The sequence below is a fragment of the Hydractinia symbiolongicarpus genome, chromosome 14, assembly GCF_029227915.1.
Source record: "Hydractinia symbiolongicarpus strain clone_291-10 chromosome 14, HSymV2.1, whole genome shotgun sequence".
NCBI classification, from domain to species: Eukaryota; Metazoa; Cnidaria; class Hydrozoa; order Anthoathecata; family Hydractiniidae; genus Hydractinia; species Hydractinia symbiolongicarpus.
This window is the reverse complement of record NC_079888.1, coordinates 14,002,270-14,022,714: the sequence shown is the minus strand read 5'-3', so window position 1 is coordinate 14,022,714 and position 20,445 is coordinate 14,002,270. Positions and strand designations below refer to the sequence as shown.

Sequence of the window (20,445 nt, the reverse complement as noted above, 5' to 3'; positions counted from 1 at the left end):
ATTTTATTTTCCTTATTTATTTATTTGCTAAGCTATGTTACCTGCAAACTAATTAAGGGAAGTTAATCCCATAATCCCACTGCACTCCTTCTTAGATGATTTTAACAACCAATATACTAAATGAGATAACATTCTGCGGGGGAGGGCTGGGTTCATTCTGAAAATACGGATTTATGTGTTAAACTTTAACTTTTGTGTTTGGATCTATGTGAGAAACAGAACAGCTAGCTCTTACAACTATGAAAAGAAGTTCTTAGAAACATCTTTGAAAGGTTTATTTCACATAACAGTAAGTACTGCAGTCACTGTTATTTATTTTTTTCATAATTTTAAGTTAGATTGTATCATTATACATTTTATATACTTTATCTTTCCCGTGAAAAATTAAAATGATAAAAACAAATCATAAGCGTTTCTTGGAAATACACTACTGAATCTGAACTAACTTTCAATTTTTTTTATTTTTTTTCGAAGTTAAGAAAGTTTTGAGAGTTTGTTAGGATTGTTAATCGTATGTGTATACAATAACTTTTTTTATTATTATTACTATTATTTACATAGGATAGCCACTTCAGTTCCTAATGGTACTACTATTAACGAGGGACCTGCGGAGAGGGTTCTAGTACATATAAAGTTCTTATTTGAGCTACGGAAGACATGCGAAGAGAACAGTCACTCCATTAGACAACTTCCTAAGATACATCTGTAATCGTCATTTTTGTAAAAACTTGGTCAAATCACAAGTGATAACAATAGTTTTTCTTCAACATTCTGAACATTAACAAATAAATATTAAACACATTTTGTTTGATATTTTTACTTTCTATTTTCAGCTAACACTGTCCAGCCCAGAGGAATGGGACGAAGTTGCCGATGTTCTAACCTTTTCTTCCACGCCCATTTTCAAATGTCATAATTCCATATTTTTTGCCAGTTTTATTTACTAGAGTTGTTTCAACCTCGTTCCTAAGTTATTTTGCCTTTATAATGAACCCTGGGTACGAGGACGAAGTTGTTTAAATCCTTACGTTTAAATTAGTTTAAATATTTTACCGAACAGTTTAATAAGCTTTCAAATATTTTCCCGAATATTCGCATCAAATGTTACGACACTACATACATAACCTAGTACAGTTCTGGCGACAGAGTATTTTCCCCTTCTATAATGCGTTTTAAGAACTACCTGTAATTCAATGATTGGCTGATTGATTGGTTGTCATGGTATTAATTAGAACAAATTCTCTACATAATTTTGCTTCTTATATTTGAATTAATGGAATTATTGACAATTTACGCTTTTGAATGCAATATAGTTCTCTGAATTATAAATTGCAAGTTAGCAAAAGCGATATAATTTTTTTAAAAAAAATCACGATACGATTCGATTTTATTAATATTTCACAAGGATAGAATAATGACCAGCCTGGTTAAAATTTTGGTGTTCTTATTAAAATGCGTGTATTGATAATGTTATCAGCGAGCGCCTGAGAACGGAGTTTTACACAGCAGCAGAACAGTTTTGAAGGGTTTTCTTGCATCAAATCGTTGTGGGTGATGATACTTTTGCTCCTTGTATAACGTAATCCGCCTATTTTTCTACCATGGTATTTAACAATGGCCTTTTTAGACGACTTCTGTGAATAAAAATCGAATCAATTGACTTAATAAGTTTTATCGAGAGAACATGAAAGCGTGGTGAAGAGCAAACAAAGTAGGAATATGTGGTGGAGGGTGTAAAAAACTTTACAATTAAACTTGTTTATATAGATACTATCTTTGAAATTGCTAAGGACAAAACAGGGTTATTACGATCGAATGCTCTTGTAGGGATAAAAAACAAAATCTTACACACTTGATCCGCTATTATAGTTACCGTAAACGCTATAACAACCGATAACAACAAAATACATCCATTTTGTAACTTTAATTTCAACCTCGAACCCAGGTTCTGTAGCGTTTTTTGATATAAAGAGGAAACGCGTACGAGGCCCTGGTACAACAGACTTAAAATTCGCCCAAAATTAAGCATGCGGAGAAAAGTAATGTATGCGTGACGTGTCGATCAAAGATGGTGTTTTAGTGGCGGAATTTGTAAAGTGTTTTACTAGATTTTTGCAGCTAGAGCTACCTATAGCTACACCGTAAAATTCCAAAACAAATACAACCCTTAGTGGCTTTCTAGTCATTTTGTGGTGTTTCATACATATAGTAAAACTACAGCACTTATAAATATTATAGAATTTACATCAGCTGCAAAAATAAAAGGATAGACCATTTGGCAATGTAGAAGAAAATTCAGAGATCTTTAGAGAGCCAAAATTTTCCACACCTTAACAAGTCAAATGTTTAGAGTCAATAGTATGAGGACAAGGACGTCATTAGACTTTTATCAAAAGCATATGGAAAACCTTTAATTTTTCAACTGTTAGCTAGCTACCAAATGCAATTATTAAAGATCAAGTGAATTTTCCTGAAGATGTATAGGAATGACTTGCTACATTTTACGTGATTTAAATTTTAGGAGGAGAATAGGCTGTACAGATGTTGTTTGAAGATCTCTGTTTTAACAATAAAAGGGAAGGTGTGTTGCCATCATTTGTATTGGATGGCCATTGAGGCAATTTTGAGTGAAAGAGAAGGAAATTAAATGAAAATAGAAAAAATTTCAAAGCTTGTGTTGATGAGGCTTACTGCTTCAACATCTGTTTTGTACTTTATATATATATATACCTATGCCAATACTCATACCAAAGAATATTTATAACAACCGTATAACAGGAAAAACAGTGACTAGAATGAAACATAATACATCTGAAATAAGAACCTTAACAATAACCTGTCGATCCAAACAGAAGAAATGTATACCGCAGAAAAAAGAGAAAGGTTGGCAACGCAGACAGTTGTCAGAGATAACTTTAACTGGAAAGTTAAACAGTTAAAGCGGATGCTAGCTTTAAACAGAACAACACTCTCAAGTTTCTATTACAAAGCAGTAATACCGTCTGTCACCTATAATATTTCTGTTTGAGGAAATTGTTCTCCAAAAATGTTAGAAATGCTTGATAAAGTACACGCTTAATCTGCTCGTGTTATCTATCGCCTGCCAAATAGTCTTCCGACTAGTGATTGTCTTCGTTAAGCTGGATGGCACTCTATTCATACCTATTTGATGCACAGTATCTATCACAATAACAATGATGAAAACATTCGCTCAAGATTCCATGTGAAGAAAGTACAACGTGAAACATCGAGACAGAAACATCAGTTCGAAATATCTCCTGTAAAAACCATGTTGGATAAACATAAATTTAGTTATAGAGGACAAAAAATAAAAGACATTGACAGGTATCCTGAATTTAAATCAAATCTTGCATTGCACAGTAATAAAATAAACACCTATTCTTTCGAATATAATACTTTGAGGAAAATTTTCTCTTTATTTGATTGTTTATACTTCTAACTTTTTTACTTATATATCAAAATTTTTATTGGATCATATATTGTGCCTTCATAGCCATATTTTTATATTCATATATTTCACCACATTTGTTTATTATTATTTTTCTAACATGCAACAATCCTGAACTAGTCCTCTCGTTTTGCACTTTCTAGCTAGTCTCTTACACTAGGCTCTTCAACCTTCTATACTCCACGAGTCGTTTTTATTTTTTACGCTTTTTTTTTAATTTTTATTAATTTCTTGTAGGTGTACATCAGCTTTTAGCTGCGTTTGTATTTTAAGCTGCTTTACAAAATAAATTAGCAGTAGTAGTAGCAGTAGAAATGTTGCAGATTAAGGTTATAAAAAATAATGTATTAAACAAACAAGTACATTAAAAAGATAATAACACCTAGCAATTGTATAATTGTGCAATTTCACACACCACAAACAAAGACCATGTAAAACCAAATTCTTCTTGAAGTTGCAAAAGAAGGTCTGAACGTTTGCATTATTATAGCAACCTCTGCTCTTGGTATAGGAGTTTATGCATCATATATTAAACAAATCTACCATATAAGTCCACCAATTACCATTGAAGACCATTGAATATTTGAATATATGCAGCTATTTGGACGGTCTGGTCGATGAGGGCAAAAAGCATTAGCAAGATTATATTATACTGGACATAATATCAGCACTAGGTATTGGAAACAAAATAACATTAATGAGCTTTAAGTGATGATATAACGCTCTTCATATTACAATTTTTCTAAAAACTTATTTGTGCATTCCGGCAGAAAATCTTGCATTGTCTTTTAAATTTACGACAGTATTAATTTGCATAGTTGTGATACCCATAATATCTTGTTTTTCTTCTTAAAGTTAATTTGAGGTTCCATTACTTCCGAAAATTTCACTAAACCGTTTTAAGTTTGTTTCAGCACACAGCCTGCGTACTTCATCATTAACTTGTGATATTATCTTTATTGTTGTGTTGTAATATTTTCTTTCTCATTGCCTAAAAACAATAACATATTAGTTAGTTATAATCTTTTGTATATATTTCTTTTTATTTATACAGCTAGTGATACTTTATTCTCTAATTTATTTCCATTCATTTTTCAATACTTTAGCTAGTATTTTGTCCCAAAAGTCTGTTAGAAGATATCTTTTGACACATGTGGCATTTTAAGAAAAATTGGTTGTCATTGTTGTGTTTGTGCATCTTTAAGCCAACAGCATCTAGCTAGTTAGTCAGCATACACACTACAGTCGCATTTGCACGGAAGTTTTCTTTACTTTTTAGCATATGAAAACAAAAATAAAATTTTCAGTTTTTTCAAAATATATAAGTATTTGTGTCCCAACAAAAGGTGAGGGTACCTGTTACTTTCGTACACAGGACAGGATTTTCGTTGCACCATTTCAAAAAACTATTTGCTTGTTGACGCATTGTAAGAAAACCACAAAACATTTCTTGTTATTTAATGATTTAGATTATTCGCAATATTTTTAGTATCACATTTTTCTTTTTTTTTTACGTTAATTTTAACCTACTCTCTTTAACCTATCTCAACTAGATGGGGCTTGATGATAGACAAAATATGTCTTCTACTTGCTCCAATCATTGATTGATTGTAAACGCGAACAAACATGTACAAAACATGTACATGTACATGTACAAAAAAAATATTCTGACGAAATATATACATTTGAGTTGTCAGCTTCCTTTTTCACCATCAGTGAGAGAACAAAAGTAATGTTTAAAAATTTTGTGAAGTTTTGATAAATTTGTAAACAATGCAAGATAAGTCAAAAATAACGTAAATTAATAAATATTTTCTTCATAAACAAGAAACCATAAAAACCTGCTCATCACCATATTTGTGGTTGATAAAGAAAATGCAAAAGAATCTTCTGCATTAATTATCTTTTTAACATAATTTAAAACAGCCGTACACGCAATCTCATTTGTTAATTAAGTCTGTTGTACCAGGGTCTCGTACGCGTTTCATCCTCATATCAAAAACGCTACAGGTGCTGGGATCGAGGTTGCTTTATTTTAAACTTTTTAAAAATGAAAACTTAAAATTTCTAAAGTTTTATTTTTCTTTACTCTATTCGATCACGGGGTGGAGGCGGATTTTGATTTATTTTTTTATAATAACTTTTTCTTGCTATGATTTACAGAGTATTTATCTATTAGGCGCCTGCATGCCAAATTTTTAGGTCCCATACCTCTCAGAACATTAGATCTTGGCTATTGATCGGGACTATTCCTAAAAATTTCTATGAAATTCTTATAATTCGAAAAGTATAAGAATTTAGTTAGGTTTGTCCGTAGAACTTAAAACTTACAACACAGCGTTATTTAATCAATGGAAAATCTTTTTCGGTAAATCTTGGGCACATGATTAATCCAACGGATTTTTTTAACAATTTTTGACATTTTTTATGCGAACTATGTAAGAAGTGGAAAATATGTTAAATATTATACTTGGCTATAACAGAATGTGAAAATTTAAAAAAAAGTAATTGAATTTTAAGCAGATAGTTGTATTACGGACAAATTTCTAGCTTTCGATCGCGTCACAGAAAGGTGCTCACAGAAACAAAAACATTTTGCTACTATTTTGTTTCTTTTGAGGCACACTGTAAGTGTGCAAAATTTTATTCAATTTGGACAAGCCTACCAAAATTTGTAGAGGGGGACGGTAAAATATGTCCGAAAAAAAAACCTAGCACTTTTTGAATTAAAATAGTACATGTACTATATGTACTATATAGCTCAGTACTTAACATTGTACGTTTAATGTTTATATTTGTTACTCTGAATAAATACGCTAATTCCTTGTTTCTTTTATATGCTCCGCTCCTTATAGCAAGTTGTTATCTCAGCTATATATTGTATCCTAGGTCGATACACGACGATGGATTTCGAAAACATCAGCTATATACAACAGCCACTTCAGTTAGTTTCCGAATTGAGAGGTGATCGCTTAGTAACGTTAAGTTGGAAGTCATTCGACGCTGACAAACTTGACTTTAAAATCAGTTATCAGGTTCAAATAAAAAAAAACAATGAAAGGCAATGGCATGATAGAAATGAACATAAAGATAAAACACAGAATAAAATCTGTTTTGAAAATCTTGATTATGATACACTTTACAGCTGTAGAGTACGAGCATGCGGTGGTAGCTTTATAAGTAGATGGAGTGAGGAGCTGTTCATTTCCACCAACAAACTTCAGGAACCCAAAGATGTATCCATTAGCTTCACAGATACTGCAGAAACGACATTATATTGGAATGAGGATTCCGAAGTGACGGAAAAGAGACTATATGAATTATCGTATACATTGGGATCAAACAGTACAACTCGTTCCATGAATATTGAAAATGTGTCCAAGGATAAGCACGGCTTTTGCATAGTTAAATTTCAATTGGATTTAGAGAATAAAATGGATTATGAATACAAACTAATGATTTCAACTGAATATGGGGATAGTGAGTGGAGTATGAAAGCCAGTCGTAATAACGAACAGGTAGAGAAAGTATTAATGTTTCTGCAGCTATTATTGTCGTCTTTGTTGTTATTGTTGTTGTTATTTTTCTTCTTGCTGCTGTTATCGTTGCTATTGTGATTGGTACTGTCACCATAATACAACACTTTGCTTTATTGTAGGATGATTTATTTATTGAAGACATTAGCACGTCAATTAAAGATGACGTTACATATGAAGACATCATGTGGACTATATCACATGCAAATACAATCGTTGAAAGTGAAACACACGAAACATTGGCTCCTGATAGAAAAACAGCTGTCTTACGTCTGCTTCAATCGATCATCATGATGGATTACACTTCAATCAATCAATTAATCAAATGGAAAGACGAAAAGGGTGAACAAACAGGTCATTATCATCCGATGGACCTTATACACACAGTTATTTTGAAATCGTCTGCTGCAAATCGGCAAAAACTTTTCAAAAAACTGGCATTTTGTAAATTAGCCGTACCTGTTTTATCTGTATCCGGCTTTGAGGAAGGTAAAGACGAAGCGCTGTTTTTTGATACATCTTTGCATCACATTCCAGTATCTTGGATTGAAAAGACTGGCCATTTAGTTGAAGGTAACGCCATCAATGCAAACATCACTGTGGTTTCGATGTTAAGGATGGGAGAAATATCACTATCGAAATCAAGCATTGGAAATGATATTCTCGGCTTTAAAAAACATGCTTTAAAAGGGAGTTGTGGCTTTTTTAACAAAAACGCCATGTCAAGCATGAGGGTGCGAGTCAAAAGTGAAGGGAACGTAGAAGCATTGTGGTATGAACAGATCGGAAAACCGGCGGATTTTTCTGAATCTTTTACATTATTGAATCTTCGTGGAGATGCGCTGAGTCATGCTGACACTGCATCAGTCATGGTTGCAAATTCAGATGTGGTCATTATGTTTGTTGAGGAGAGTATGTTTACCAAGATAAATTACAGAGGGGTCTTGGAGCAGATAGCTCATCAAGTGAAAAAAACAGAATCTAATCCAAGATTGATCGTGGTCATCACAGAAATTACAAGAGATAGATTTAAATCACAACAACGTTTATTCAGAGATATCTCTTCAAATTTAGGGTGCAAGATTGTGGAACCAGAATCAAAGGAATTATTACCATTCTTGCGGAAAGAAATCCAGGACTATCTTAATACAGAAAGATCACCAAAGCCTCTGATGGATCGCTTCTCTGTTGAAGAAGGTATTGAATTGGAATCAAAACAAATACCATACGCAAGCGAGTCTAACGATACAGCGTCAACTATGTTAAGAGATCTGGTTGCTATTGGTGATAAAACAAACGAAGGGGAAAGGAACGAGGCAAGGAAGGACCTGTTACCCCTACAATCAAAAGTTAAAGCATACGCAGATGCGCAACGAAAAAGCAATAGAAGCCCTGACATAGAAATAAGAAAGCAGAAATCAAATGAAATGATCGCCATAAGGGAAGAACAGTTTAAATTGGTGAATAATGATTTTCCTTTATTCATAAAGAAGTTTGCTACATTCCTCTTGGAACAAGTTGTCGATTCTGCTTGCAGCGCATATGTTAAGAATATTCAGAATTCATTAGATGAATGGTGTAAACAGCGTCTGACTCAGTTGCGTCAACAGTACACAGTGGCAGTGAATGCCTATCAGAAATGTAAAGAAGAGGATGACAAAAAGAGAAAAGAAGCAGAGTATGGAAAACTTGAAGAATCGGAAGAAACTAAAGCAGCATCAAAAGAATGCAAGAACTTGATGCATACTATTATTAGCATGTCTGTAGGGATAGAAAATGTCCTTCGTGAGATTGCCCAAATTTATGAAATTATTGCATCACAACCAGATAATGATAATCGAACTGCTCAATTAAAACTTTCTCACTCCAAATTTCCTGAAATGGCAGCGCGCTTTCTGTTGGATGGTATAGCGATAGAAATCATGGATGGTGACGGGCTGTCATCTCCAGTGGATTGGTTGAGCGCTGTTTTAACTAATGCAAATACAATGCTGAAACAGAAATTAAATATTGCAAAAGATCCAAGGATAGCTGTTATTACTGTTTTGGGGACCCAAAGTACTGGAAAGTCCACGCTGTTAAACACTATGTTTGGGATGCAGTTTCCAGTGAGTGCAGGAAGGTGTACTAGAGGAGCATTTATGCAGCTTATTCCAGTGGAGATTAAGGATTGGCCTTATGATGCACTGATAATTATTGATACTGAAGGTCTAGCCGCACCAGAATTTCGAGATAGTGAGACGCATGATAACGAAATCGCTACATTTGTGATTGGAATATCAGATCTGACAATCATTAACGTATTTGGTGAATTACCTACAGGTATTGAAAACTTCCTCCAAATCAGCACTTGTGCCCTAATGAGAATGAATCTAGTGAACTTTCAACCTCATTGCGTGTTTGTGCACCAGCAATGCGATAGTACTGCTTTTGATAAGAATCTAACAAACAGGCAATCCTTTCTGCAGCAAATGGACGAAACTGTAAAATTACAAGCAAAAAGCATGGGACAGGAATCGCGGTTTCAAAGCTTTAAAGATATACTTGATCTCTCACTTGAGCAAGATTTTTTTTATTTTCCATCATTGTTGGAGGGATCACCTCCAATGAGTCCACCTGACTTTTGGTACAGCCAAGCTGCATGTCGACTACGTGATTACATTCTCAAAGTTTTAGAGCAAAAAGATGACGCGATGACCATTCCAGAATTCTCAACAAAGCTTGGAGAGATTTGGTTCCGTGTTCTTCAAGAAAACTATGTGTTAAGCTTACGGCACAAAGCTGAACTTGAAGTCCGACATGAGATTGAACAAAAACGAAGTGAATGGAAACTGCATATTTTTTCAAAAATGAATGCTGAAGTTGAAAAATATCGTAAAATGATGCAAGCTTATGCAAATTCGCATCGTGAGGATAAAGATTTTATTTCAGCCCTTATTGAACGCTACGGTAAATATGTCGACAATATCACAGATTGCGCTCATAAAGAGCTGGAACTCGAAGAAAACCGATTTCATGCTTTTATCAACAGTCGAATAATCCACAAAGTGATATTTAAGGATTGGGAAGAACGCACCATATCCTTTATGAGGGAGTATCTTGAAAGAACGTTGAGAGAAGCGAGGTCTCGCCTACAAAAATGTCATAACTACAACAAAGAAGAGCAAGCGTGGCAAGATGAAATTTCCAAAGCATGTTCATCTCTCTACGAAGAAGCGCGCACTTTGGCGTTGAGTATGCTTTTAACGCGTGAGCAAACACAGAATCATGGAAGCGAATTCTCGCAAGGCGAAATTGATGTGGAATTTAGGGGTTTTTGGGAGCGCATCACTAACAATGTTGTGAAAGAAAGCTCTTTAGATCGATACAAAGTCGAAAATATTAACCGAAAGTTTCTAGGCAGTCTTCTGGATCAATTTGAATATCAGAATGGCTTTAACAGAGTGAACGAAAATTTTGCTGATCTCACTAAACCAATAGATATTAGATGGGTTAAAATGTCACATATTGATTTCAAGAGATGGAAACACCCAAAGAATGTAGTTGAAAACGCTTTCAGGCACACAGATAAATTACCTGAAGCATTGCGTAAAAAAATAAGGAATCTAATAGATAAAAGCATTCAGATATTGGAAAGAGATTACTTGATGTGTGAATCTATTAATGATATTATCCAAATGAAGATGCAAGATGAAAAGGAGGAGTTCTCTTGCAAAAAGTTATCCAAACAATTCATCAATTATTCGTTGGAAGTATTGAAACAAACTCATCAGGATATGAACTATCAAACAGAGTTTCAACCTGGTATTGAGCTACAGATCATGTTTTGCTTTCATGCAGCTCACATGGCAATTCCTTTCTTCTCAAAAGCGCAAGAAAGTTTTCTCAATAAAGTTGATCTTGAGAAAACAGTCCAGAAAGAAAAAGAAAGAGTTAAACAGCTCTTCACCTCAATTCTCAAAAAAGAAGGCAAAATGATGATCGGATGCAGAGAGATTGCTCGTATTATCATCAAAAAGGTGTTTGAGCTCGAAATAAAAAACCTCACTGAGTTTCAAACTTCCGAATCGTTACCAAACATGATTATTGAGAAACACATTCCTCGGAAAGAAACCATACATGGTTTAGTTTTGCTTGACATTTTAGATTACGTTTCAGAACCAAACTTATCGCAAAAACACGCTGATCAAATTAAGCTCTATTTTCAGGACGTTATAAAGCTGTTCTCTGAGAAAATTGCCGATGTTATTGATAGACACAATGTTAATGCAATCGAGTGTATCTCAGCCAAAGTGTCAGAGCATATACGAAAAATAGAAGACTCGTTAAACCAAATATCAACAGGAAGTGACGATAACGTTCTTAAAGTTGTCGCTGAATGTCCTGCCTTGAAAGATATTGGAATTGGCCTTGCCGATTTTAAATGCGTTTACATTCCGGAGGATATAGTTGAAATTTCGGAGTTAATTCAAATTCTGACAAGTGTGCTTAGAGATTCTGAAACGGCCATTCTTGCAGAAGAGATAAAAGAAATTGATGCATACAATGTGAACAGAGTTGTAATCAACAATATCAAAGATCAATTGTTTGAATGCCAAGCAAAATGTCCATTTTGTTTAGCTATATGCGACCATGACTGCTCTACTTCAACAGACCTTCACATGTGTCATACTCACCGTCCGCAAGGTTTTGGTCATTACAAGGGAGAAAAAACAAAGGTTTTTACGACAAAACTATGTACCCAGTATGTTGCTTCAGAAAGGAGTTTTCGGAATGGAGATAGTGACGAATTTATGAAGTTTAAAGATTACCACAAACTAGGGGAACCCTACTCGAAATGGAGGATTGAAGCTGGCGATGGAAATACATTGATCATGTGGAAATACATTACCTACAAATTGATGCCAAATATCAATATATTTTTTCCTAAAGTTAAACCAGCTGAAGTCAGTAGATGGGGGAATATCACATTAAAAGAAGCACAAAATCTGGTACGAAGAAAGTTTTTCGTGGAAGGAGCTAAAAAAGTGGACGGTGTTTATATTATTTAGACGTCGCATCAGGTAAAAGTATTTTCTGTTTATTTGCACTTGAAGCCCCCTGATTTTTTTCTAAATAACCTTCAAACTAGTAAAAAATTTTCTTATGGTTAGCAACAAACAAACAAGCTGTTAAAACAGTTTTTTTAATTTTGTACTAATTGACCTCTGCGTGAAACCAAGGTTAATTAGTACTAGTCAAAAATTAAGAAGATTTTAATTGTTACATAAATACCACCAAACGACATTTTCGCATGTTAGTTAGCGATTTATACACACCAATTCAATGAATATGCTTTTAAAGTCAAAGCATCAGAATTATAAAATTAGGCATGTAATTCGACAAAAGTGTATAGTCCTTTTTGTTAGAAAAATATATAGGAGAAGCTCCTGGGAGCTTACCGGTCCCTCCCCTCCCCTTATTTTTGCAAAATTTGATTCAATTATTAGTTTCTGTCAAAAGATCTTTTGTTCCGACTACAGGCGAAGACGATTGTTGGTGGTTTCTAATTCGAATGTAATCTGTTACCCAATAAAATGTTGTTATGTTCATGGTGGCTAGAGAATTGTTAGGAATCGACAATGAAAACATGTGACGATTCTGCACTTGTTCACAGACTTCCTGAGTATATTATTAAAACAAACAGTTAGATTGTTTAAATTAAAAATCTTTTTTAACGCATTTAGTACGGAATTATATTAAAGTAAAATTCTGGTATTTTTTTCTCTAATTTTTAATTTGTTTTAACTGAAAAATGAACTAATGTTAGAGCACCTGCGTTTTTAAATAAAACAAGGAACAGATCAAGTCTTCACAACTAAGCTTCTGTTTAAAAACGGCTGAAATAGTGTTATCAAACTAGATAATAAACTTGAAAATGTGTTGGTAGCCTCTTGTTAGTTTAGCTGAAGAAAAAGATCTCCCCTCTGCAATTGGATAAGCACTCTTTTTCTGTGGGAATAGCGATGTTTTACAATATTTAATTGTTATATTAGGTGTTATATATGTTGAAACAATGATAACGCTTTTCATTTCTCTGCTCTGTGCAGAAAAACACATTTGCTACTCACGCTAACTAGACTTAAAAGAATGAGAATTCTTTGTTTCAATGTCAAGCAATTCAATGACAATCTGAACACAGAAATAAATAATCAGATCATCGCGGACCGCTTATGGATTATTCTTTGTGTGACCACAACATTTCGTGGCCAAATCACTGCCGTGACTGAAAGTGCTTTTTTAGTCTTTCAAAATGCTGCGCAAAATGGATCTGTGGTTTCTTCGAATCTAAAACATTTTTTCGAACACAATTTGACAAATTCGAGTCTTTTAAAATTGGACATGTCTTTCTATGTTAGCTACTTGTTTAACGAAGCTTTCTTTTTCAGTCGTTATGCAAGCATCCGCAATAGGAATTTTCAAAAAACTCTTTAGCCTTACAACATTGACTTTGGATTAAGGAAAACTGTTTCAAACGTTTTAAATATCTAAAATTAGCTAATAAAGCATAAGAAGGCGAAAAAATGACTTTGAAAGTGCATTTGAGGATATTTCAAAAGAACAGACGTGACGTCACATCAATAATATTTTGTCCATTCTGACGCTAACAAAAATTATGGGAAGTCACCACACTTTAACCACTGAAATTTTATGTTTCATATGTTATTGTAAAATGATTGCGAGGGGCTAAAAAAAGAGTCAACATTACTCAATCGTTTTTCCACATATTCCTCTTTTTTTTACCTCTACTTTAACTTTCAAAAGTACGCAGGTTTTTTAAGAACCTTGGGTTGCTAATGGCGGGAATGTTTAAGCCGCAGGGTTTCTTGCTTTCTGTTATTGAAAATTTAGTCGAAATTCAGAAAAAATTACTAGCCATATTTTGATTCTACCCTTTTTGTCTTACAGATAAAGTACATAAGATATTCTTTAAAACGGCGGGACTGTATCTAACCACAGTCCTTCTATTCTATCTCATTTCTAATTGTTGTAAGTAGATACTGCAAGTAACTTGAAGTATTTGTCGTGCCTTGCAGAGTATCACACCTGTTTATGAAATTACATAATATGGTAAGTCATATTGTAATATGAGAAAGATAAAAATGATTGCATGGATTTGACGTAAAATATTGTCTTCTATGTACGAGATACAACATACCTGCGTTAAGTGGGCCTTGATCTCAAAGGACCGAAAAATCTGTCCCACAAGCCTAGTACCCCATAGAGCGTGTTAAACTCCAAATAAAAATAACCTTTAAAATGGTACTTTGAATGATATGATGGCCTTGAGGTGTTACTCAGTCAAAGTCGTTACATGAATATGATAAAGTACACATATAAAAACCTGAGTGCATTTATTTATATTTTCCCAGCTATACGAAGTATACATGTCGTTATACCAAGTTGTCCTCACCTTTCTCATATATCGAGATATTACTCTGGTCTTGGAAATATTTGCATTAATAAAAACCCGCCAAACAAACCTGCTCGCCAGGCGCCATAGGTTTTTTCAGAATCAATATAAAGAACTACGAATCCCTTAAAAAACATGAGAGTTTAAAACATACCAACTAACAACACGTGCGAACTCAATATATTTTAAAAACACAACTAACCAAACACACATTCGGAACACATATACATACATACTAAATATCATGTCTTAAAACCACACTTCCCCCTACAGGCGGTTTACTACTATAATGTCATCTTCATCTATGAATACAATCTGTATATGTTCAAAATTCTCTTCTTCACGTATTCGCATCCTTTTACTTGACAGTGCAACAGGGTAAAGTTTGTTTACTGGTCTGTTTACAGATCGTAAAACATTTCGGCACATACTCGTACATTATTGTCTTTGCCAGTTATTAATGGAATTACTTTTTCAAGTTTCCAAAGTGACCGTTTATGTCTAGTGTCAATCAATCAATGCAATATCGTTCACGGGAACAACGTTTTTAGAGGCTGTATACAATGATTATGTGTTTCACGTATTATTGGAAAGTCACAGCATTCTTTAATATAAATTTCATCAAAAATGCTTCTATTTATACACCCATAAACACACACTTCAAAAATTCGAAAGAGGAGATGTTATTTCAGAAGTTAACACTGACGCAGAAATACAACAATCACGTGTATCGGACGTAAGAGAAATCTGTCAGGTAAAGAGATTTTTACAGCCTAGTAAACACACTAAACACAAAACTTCATTGTAAAAATGTGCTCTGTTTGTCAGTGTTCAATGCCCACCTTATCCTTCACGAAGACTTTTTTGATAATTATGTCTTGTCCACACTAATCGAATGCATATAAACTTTTGTTAACTGTTATTTATTACCGCCCTTTTTAACACAGGTGAAATTATTGCTGATAAAGAGTGTTGCATATGCTTTAAACGAAACACCAATACATCGAAAAGTGGCTATGAGAAACCACAGCTTTGTCTCACTAAAGATGCAGCTAATAAACTTAAAGGTAATGCTTTGCACAAAAACGACATTCCAAGATTAGTTGTGCACGTTGCCGGGATAGAGTGAAAGAATATAGTGGCGATGGGATTGCGATACCATAAAAGTTATTATCGCGACTACACAAGACCAACGCACAAGGTTACAGCAACCAAACTACAAACAACTAATATCAACCGTTTGCTTCAGTTTGTCGAATAGCACGTTATTGTTAATAAAGAGATTTTGCATTCTAACATGTTAGTAGAAACATACAAAGTTTTGTGCGAAGAACCGTCTACAGTCGAAGTAAGAATCCTTACAAACGCAGTTTTGGAACATTTTGGTGAACGTATAGAGCATTGGATACCAAAAGACGGTGTACACTCTTTCTTCTTCAATTCAGATGTACCAAAGGGAGAGATTATCGACATAATGTCACGTAAAATACGAAAAATGGAAGAAAGTTAACAAATATCAACACAAGAGAAGGTTATTGGCAGCATTGCAACAGCAATACGCCGAGAGATAAAAACTATGCCTTTAACCTATGAACAATGGCCATCAAAAGAATATGAACTGATTAGAAATAAGACCTCAATATCTCCATTACTCGACAACTTAATAACATCGCTGGTAACAAGCAGGAACTCGAGAATATCTGAAAAGAAAAGACGAATCGTCCAGTCGATAATCCAGGACATCATTTATAGCGTAACTAATGGGATACATCGAACATCAAAGCACACTCTTCTTTCTCTTTGCACACAACGTAAAACAGGTTCAAAGCAACTCATGCTTTGGCTTAATCGTTGTTGTTATGTCATTTCCTACGATGAAACAGCCTTTTTAGAAACAGCTCTAGCTAACGACGAATTGCAAAATCAATACCTAAAAAATTATTGTCCATCTTATGTGCAACCATCATCTTTTATTACGTTTGTTTGGGACAACAATGACATAAACCGTGATTCACTAACTGGTGTATCTATGCACTGCACCAATGGAATTGTTATCCAGCTTCGTCAAGTAAATAGTGACCGACACAATCAATTGCAGCTGCAGACCATTCCATGTGTTACCAACAACCATGACACCTTACTTAAGCGGGAAAAGGACAGACCCTACTCACCTGTCAAACGTTAACTTCGATAATAGAGAGTGTCATAGCTTCAGCGTTTCATGGAAGTTTGACTTTCTGTGGATTCTTTTTCGAATGCAAAAAAATGCTGAAAACCAAGCAATCCCGAATTGGACTACAGCACATCCCCTGGGACGGTTCAACGTTGGGTATTCACGAGTCACGTCGCGCCCTCTTCTGCTTCCAGACTAGAAGATGACCTGTGCATACATAATAAACCTTTAGTTCCGAGAGATCTTGGTCCATCCAGAATTCGGGCTGGAGTGATCCTTTTGAGCAAAAAGAAACGTTGGTAAATCTTTGTTCCGGTGTTGAAGCGACCAAAGAAGTACAAAATGACTTATTGGAAGCAAGGGCGAAAAGCGAAAGAGCTTTCAATATATTTCTCACAGATTACATCAAGTCATCCTTCATGTCATTTTACGCTCCAATCAGCCGGCTTTCCTTGAAGACCTTCCACGACCTAAAAATGAAAGAAACGGTCAAATTTAAAGAAAAGTCTTTAACAATTGCAGCTGAAAGAACCATTTTTGCCAGAATGCTTATTATTGCTAAAAGTAGACCGGAGATATCGCTAAAACACGTTTTATTGTTATCTCTCGGTCCCATACCATGGTCTCGTGGTCTACCCGATGGAGGTTTAGTCAAAACGGTGAAGTCGAAACTATTAGGTAAAACGGTAAACCATCCCACCATAAACGTTAATGTTTTCCACAATTTTTTCTAAATTTCAATCTCAACGCTTATCATGTATACTTGAGCAATGTCGTTACAATTTTTGGGTGCAATCGAATCATCAGCCTCCATCGTCACACAAGAATTTCCACGGAAATCAGCGAAGATACATGACGGATACATGACATGGTTATCTTCCAACAGCTTGAAAATGTTAAGCTCGCTACTTTTGGAGATGTCTCTGAGTTTTATTTTCGTCTAATCCTCAAATGCCAAGGATCCAAAGTGTACTTTGTAACTGATCAGTATATTGTTAATTCGATCAAGAGCTATGAAAGATCAAGACGAGGGATGTCGGGAAGTATTCGCGTCAAAATTGATCGAAGAGAGCAGAAACGGACAAAACAGTGGAGGAAGTATTTAAAAAACGCTGATAATAAATTGGATTTGGTTCGTTTCATTTTCGAGGATTGGTCTCATCCAACCAAACTTGTTGCCTTAATTTCAACCAAAACTGTTTTGTACTGTGATTATACAAAATTCAGATATACATTAATGAATAAATAAACGTACTGGATGACCGCATGCTTACTTGAGAGTGTGCATGAACCAAACTAAGTGGTATTTGAAATGAAACTTTCATTTGGCGCCTTGAAAATTAGTCAAAAGAAACTTTGAATTCTCTCATCATATGTCTCACGTAACTTGAACAACAACTGAATGCTAAAATACAGAAAAACCGTGAATAAATACACTTTTGAAAGTTAGATAATTACACTTTTGAAAGTTGAATAATTACGCTAGAGAGTTTATTAAGTAATGCGTGTAAAATATTTCTTTTGTTTTTATATACAATAAATCAATCAATAATAAATAAGTGGGTTTTACCCTAGAGTTGTTGAAGTAAATTTTTGTTTGTGTACAACTTGCGACATCCTGCTGACGTTCCACGATCGATCCGCACACGAAAAGATCTACGTTTGAATAAAGTGTTTATACTTTTTTCAATAGTGTATTCGAATTCAAGTTTTTCTGTGTTCTATCTTGAAGCCATTGCACTGGGAGTTCTACATAGGCGAAGCTTTTTCTTCTTTGTCCCACTTATCCAAATTCTCAATTACTGTAGTTCGTTGTTACTTTAGAGCGCCGACGTGATCATATGTTTACATAATCTGTCTGAAAGAACTTGACCATAGACGTTTTAAAATAACAACAATTAAGTTCGGAAGTTCTATCCTATTGCTGTGCTTAGAAGTTGCGTAGAAGTGTCATTATTAAAATCAGAAGAGATGTCAATACCGCTGTCTTGAACAGACGTGTCAAAACTACCGTCAGCCGGAAGCGAGCTAAGATAACGACTTACAGCTGTCGCAGTTCCAACACTGTTTAGGCTATTTCTGACGGTATTAAAAGCCGTTAGGTCCTCATTTTCACTGGCAAAGGAAATTCCACTACAAGCTGATGTATTTCGTCTATGCGTACGTCTTTGTTTTACACGGACGGCAAAGTTTGCGCTGTCCTCTTGTTGCATCTTGTTATCACCATTGATGTTGTCGTCTGTTGTCATGGTTGACACAGAAGCACATTGAATACTTTTAAATTTCTTCAAAACATTTAATTCTTCCAGCAAATGTTTATTCTCAGTTTTCAACTGTTCGAACTTTAATTCTTCTTTTACAAAATGAAGCTGATTGGTCAATTTTATTTTTTCAATTTCGGCTGCATATTTTTCTTGTTGTTTTGCATATAATGTGTGACACAAACCAAGAAATAAACACAGATAGGATACAGTATATAGCCAATTGTTAGAAGCCGCCTCCTACGAAAAATGTGAATAACATGTCTTATAAGAAATTACAATAATAACTAAATCTTCTTAGCAATTCATTAATTTTAGTGGCAGGACTTATTTAACGAATAGTTGACGGGGGGAAGAAAACCGGAAGACGAGAAAGGTTGTTTCGATAACATCTCTTAGTGAGATGAACACGAGTCGATGCACCATACATTTTCAATTATTCTAATATCTATAAATCAATTGCTCATGCGAACAAACAGCGGCTGTGATGGATCAGAAAATTTATTGACACCCTTTAACAGACAGCGAGCTTTCGTCCTCAAACGCGTTGAGCATACGGGGTGTAAGGTGGACTTTTTTGGTTGAATTACCTCGTTCTTATTCCTTTTTCGTGTCAACCACCGTTTTAAAAAGCAAAAAAGCTGGGTACAAGATTGAAATATGGCACAAACAAGCACTAACAACAACATAACAAATTACCTCTGGCGATTCAAACTTCGCTGCAATAACAAAGAAACAACATTCTACGATTACATTAAGGATAAGCCAGTTGCCAGTGGACACCATTTTCGTATACACTTTGACAACAGTGTTCTATTTTTTTATTTAACACTCACAAAATGTAGAATATCGAAAGGAAACAAAATTTAAAAACCGACGATAACTTTAGACTGCAAATATTCGTTATATAACAAATAACTTTTTGTATACATAAATTGCTTGATTAATGATTGAAATATTTTTATGACCGCTCTCCTCCGTCCTTGACAAAGAAAACACGTGAAATAAATAGTTGTATTTTTCGCAGGAGAGTGCGATGGTTAAAAATAAAAAAAAACGTCATGTCGAAACTACAAATTCAAAGAAATTAACCGCAGCTATGGATAGATGGTTAATAACTATCGAAATACGAAAGAAGAAAAAAATCGTACTCAGCACTTTCAAAGTGCAAGAAAACCCTCATCTCGCTATGTTGTTTTTGCGTGCTAGAAGCGCGTGGAAAGAAGCATTTCATTACCAGAGCAGAATCTTTCTTCCTATACTTTCTGCTACCTACCGTATGTATCAACCTTGTGCACAAGCCCCACATCAGTTTTGGTGATAGTAGAAAAAAGTTTATAAGCAATTAGGACACAAACAACATTTTAAATCATATTAGATATTATATTGGATACCCAAATACAACTGAAAACAACAGAAAAGTAACTCAATATAAGCGCTTTTAAATCAAGTTTTCTGGTAAAAGAAATTTTGAACTTTTTTGATCTAGCTAGCTATTTCTTCTGAATGTTACACAGAAACATACCAAATTCTTGATTCGTCATCGAAATAAA

The 20,445-nt window shown here is 34.5% G+C and overlaps 2 protein-coding genes across 6 annotated transcripts; one reads left to right on the top strand and one right to left on the bottom strand.

The window, feature by feature from the left end:
• On the top strand, positions 1-13,212 carry LOC130626061 (interferon-induced very large GTPase 1-like). Of its 2 annotated transcripts, none has more exons than XM_057441168.1 (4): positions 1-289; positions 6,359-6,987; positions 7,128-12,068; positions 12,495-13,212. In XM_057441168.1, exons 2-3 carry the CDS (start codon positions 6,373-6,375, stop codon positions 12,054-12,056), a joined length of 5,544 nt encoding a protein of 1,847 aa, XP_057297151.1. In that variant the 5' UTR covers positions 1-289; positions 6,359-6,372; the 3' UTR covers positions 12,057-12,068; positions 12,495-13,212. The 2 variants fall into 2 exon arrangements, with proteins under 2 accessions (XP_057297151.1, XP_057297150.1); XM_057441167.1 differs by having other exon boundaries at positions 2-289; positions 12,528-13,212.
• Positions 13,213-14,609: 1,397 nt separating this feature from the next.
• On the bottom strand, positions 14,610-20,325 carry LOC130626066 (uncharacterized). 4 transcript variants are annotated; one of them, XR_008981804.1, is made up of 4 exons: positions 19,592-20,325; positions 18,202-19,132; positions 17,906-18,036; positions 14,610-17,642 (listed from the first exon to the last, which is right to left on the bottom strand). XR_008981804.1 is itself a non-coding variant. In XM_057441173.1 (2 exons), exons 1-2 carry the CDS (start codon positions 19,676-19,678, stop codon positions 18,545-18,547), a joined length of 675 nt encoding a protein of 224 aa, XP_057297156.1. In that variant the 5' UTR covers positions 19,679-20,325; the 3' UTR covers positions 18,151-18,544. The 4 variants fall into 4 exon arrangements, 1 of the variants encoding a protein (XP_057297156.1); XR_008981803.1 differs by having other exon boundaries at positions 14,610-17,101; XR_008981802.1 differs by having other exon boundaries at positions 14,610-18,036.
• Between the last annotated feature and the right edge of the window lie 120 nt (positions 20,326-20,445).

Coding starts and splice junctions, on each gene's coding strand:
- LOC130626061 (XM_057441168.1), top strand. CDS start 6,373: ATGGATTTCGAAAACATCAGCTATATACAACAGCCACTTCAGTTAGTT. Junction 6,988..7,127: donor CCAGTCGTAATAACGAACAG/GTAGAGAAAGTA, acceptor GCTTTATTGTAG/GATGATTTATTTATTGAAGA.
- LOC130626066 (XM_057441173.1), bottom strand. CDS start 19,678: ATGGTGTCCACTGGCAACTGGCTTATCCTTAATGTAATCGTAGAATGT. Junction 19,133..19,591: donor CGAAGTTTGAATCGCCAGAG/GTAATTTGTTAT, acceptor CATTTTTCGTAG/GAGGCGGCTTCTAACAATTG.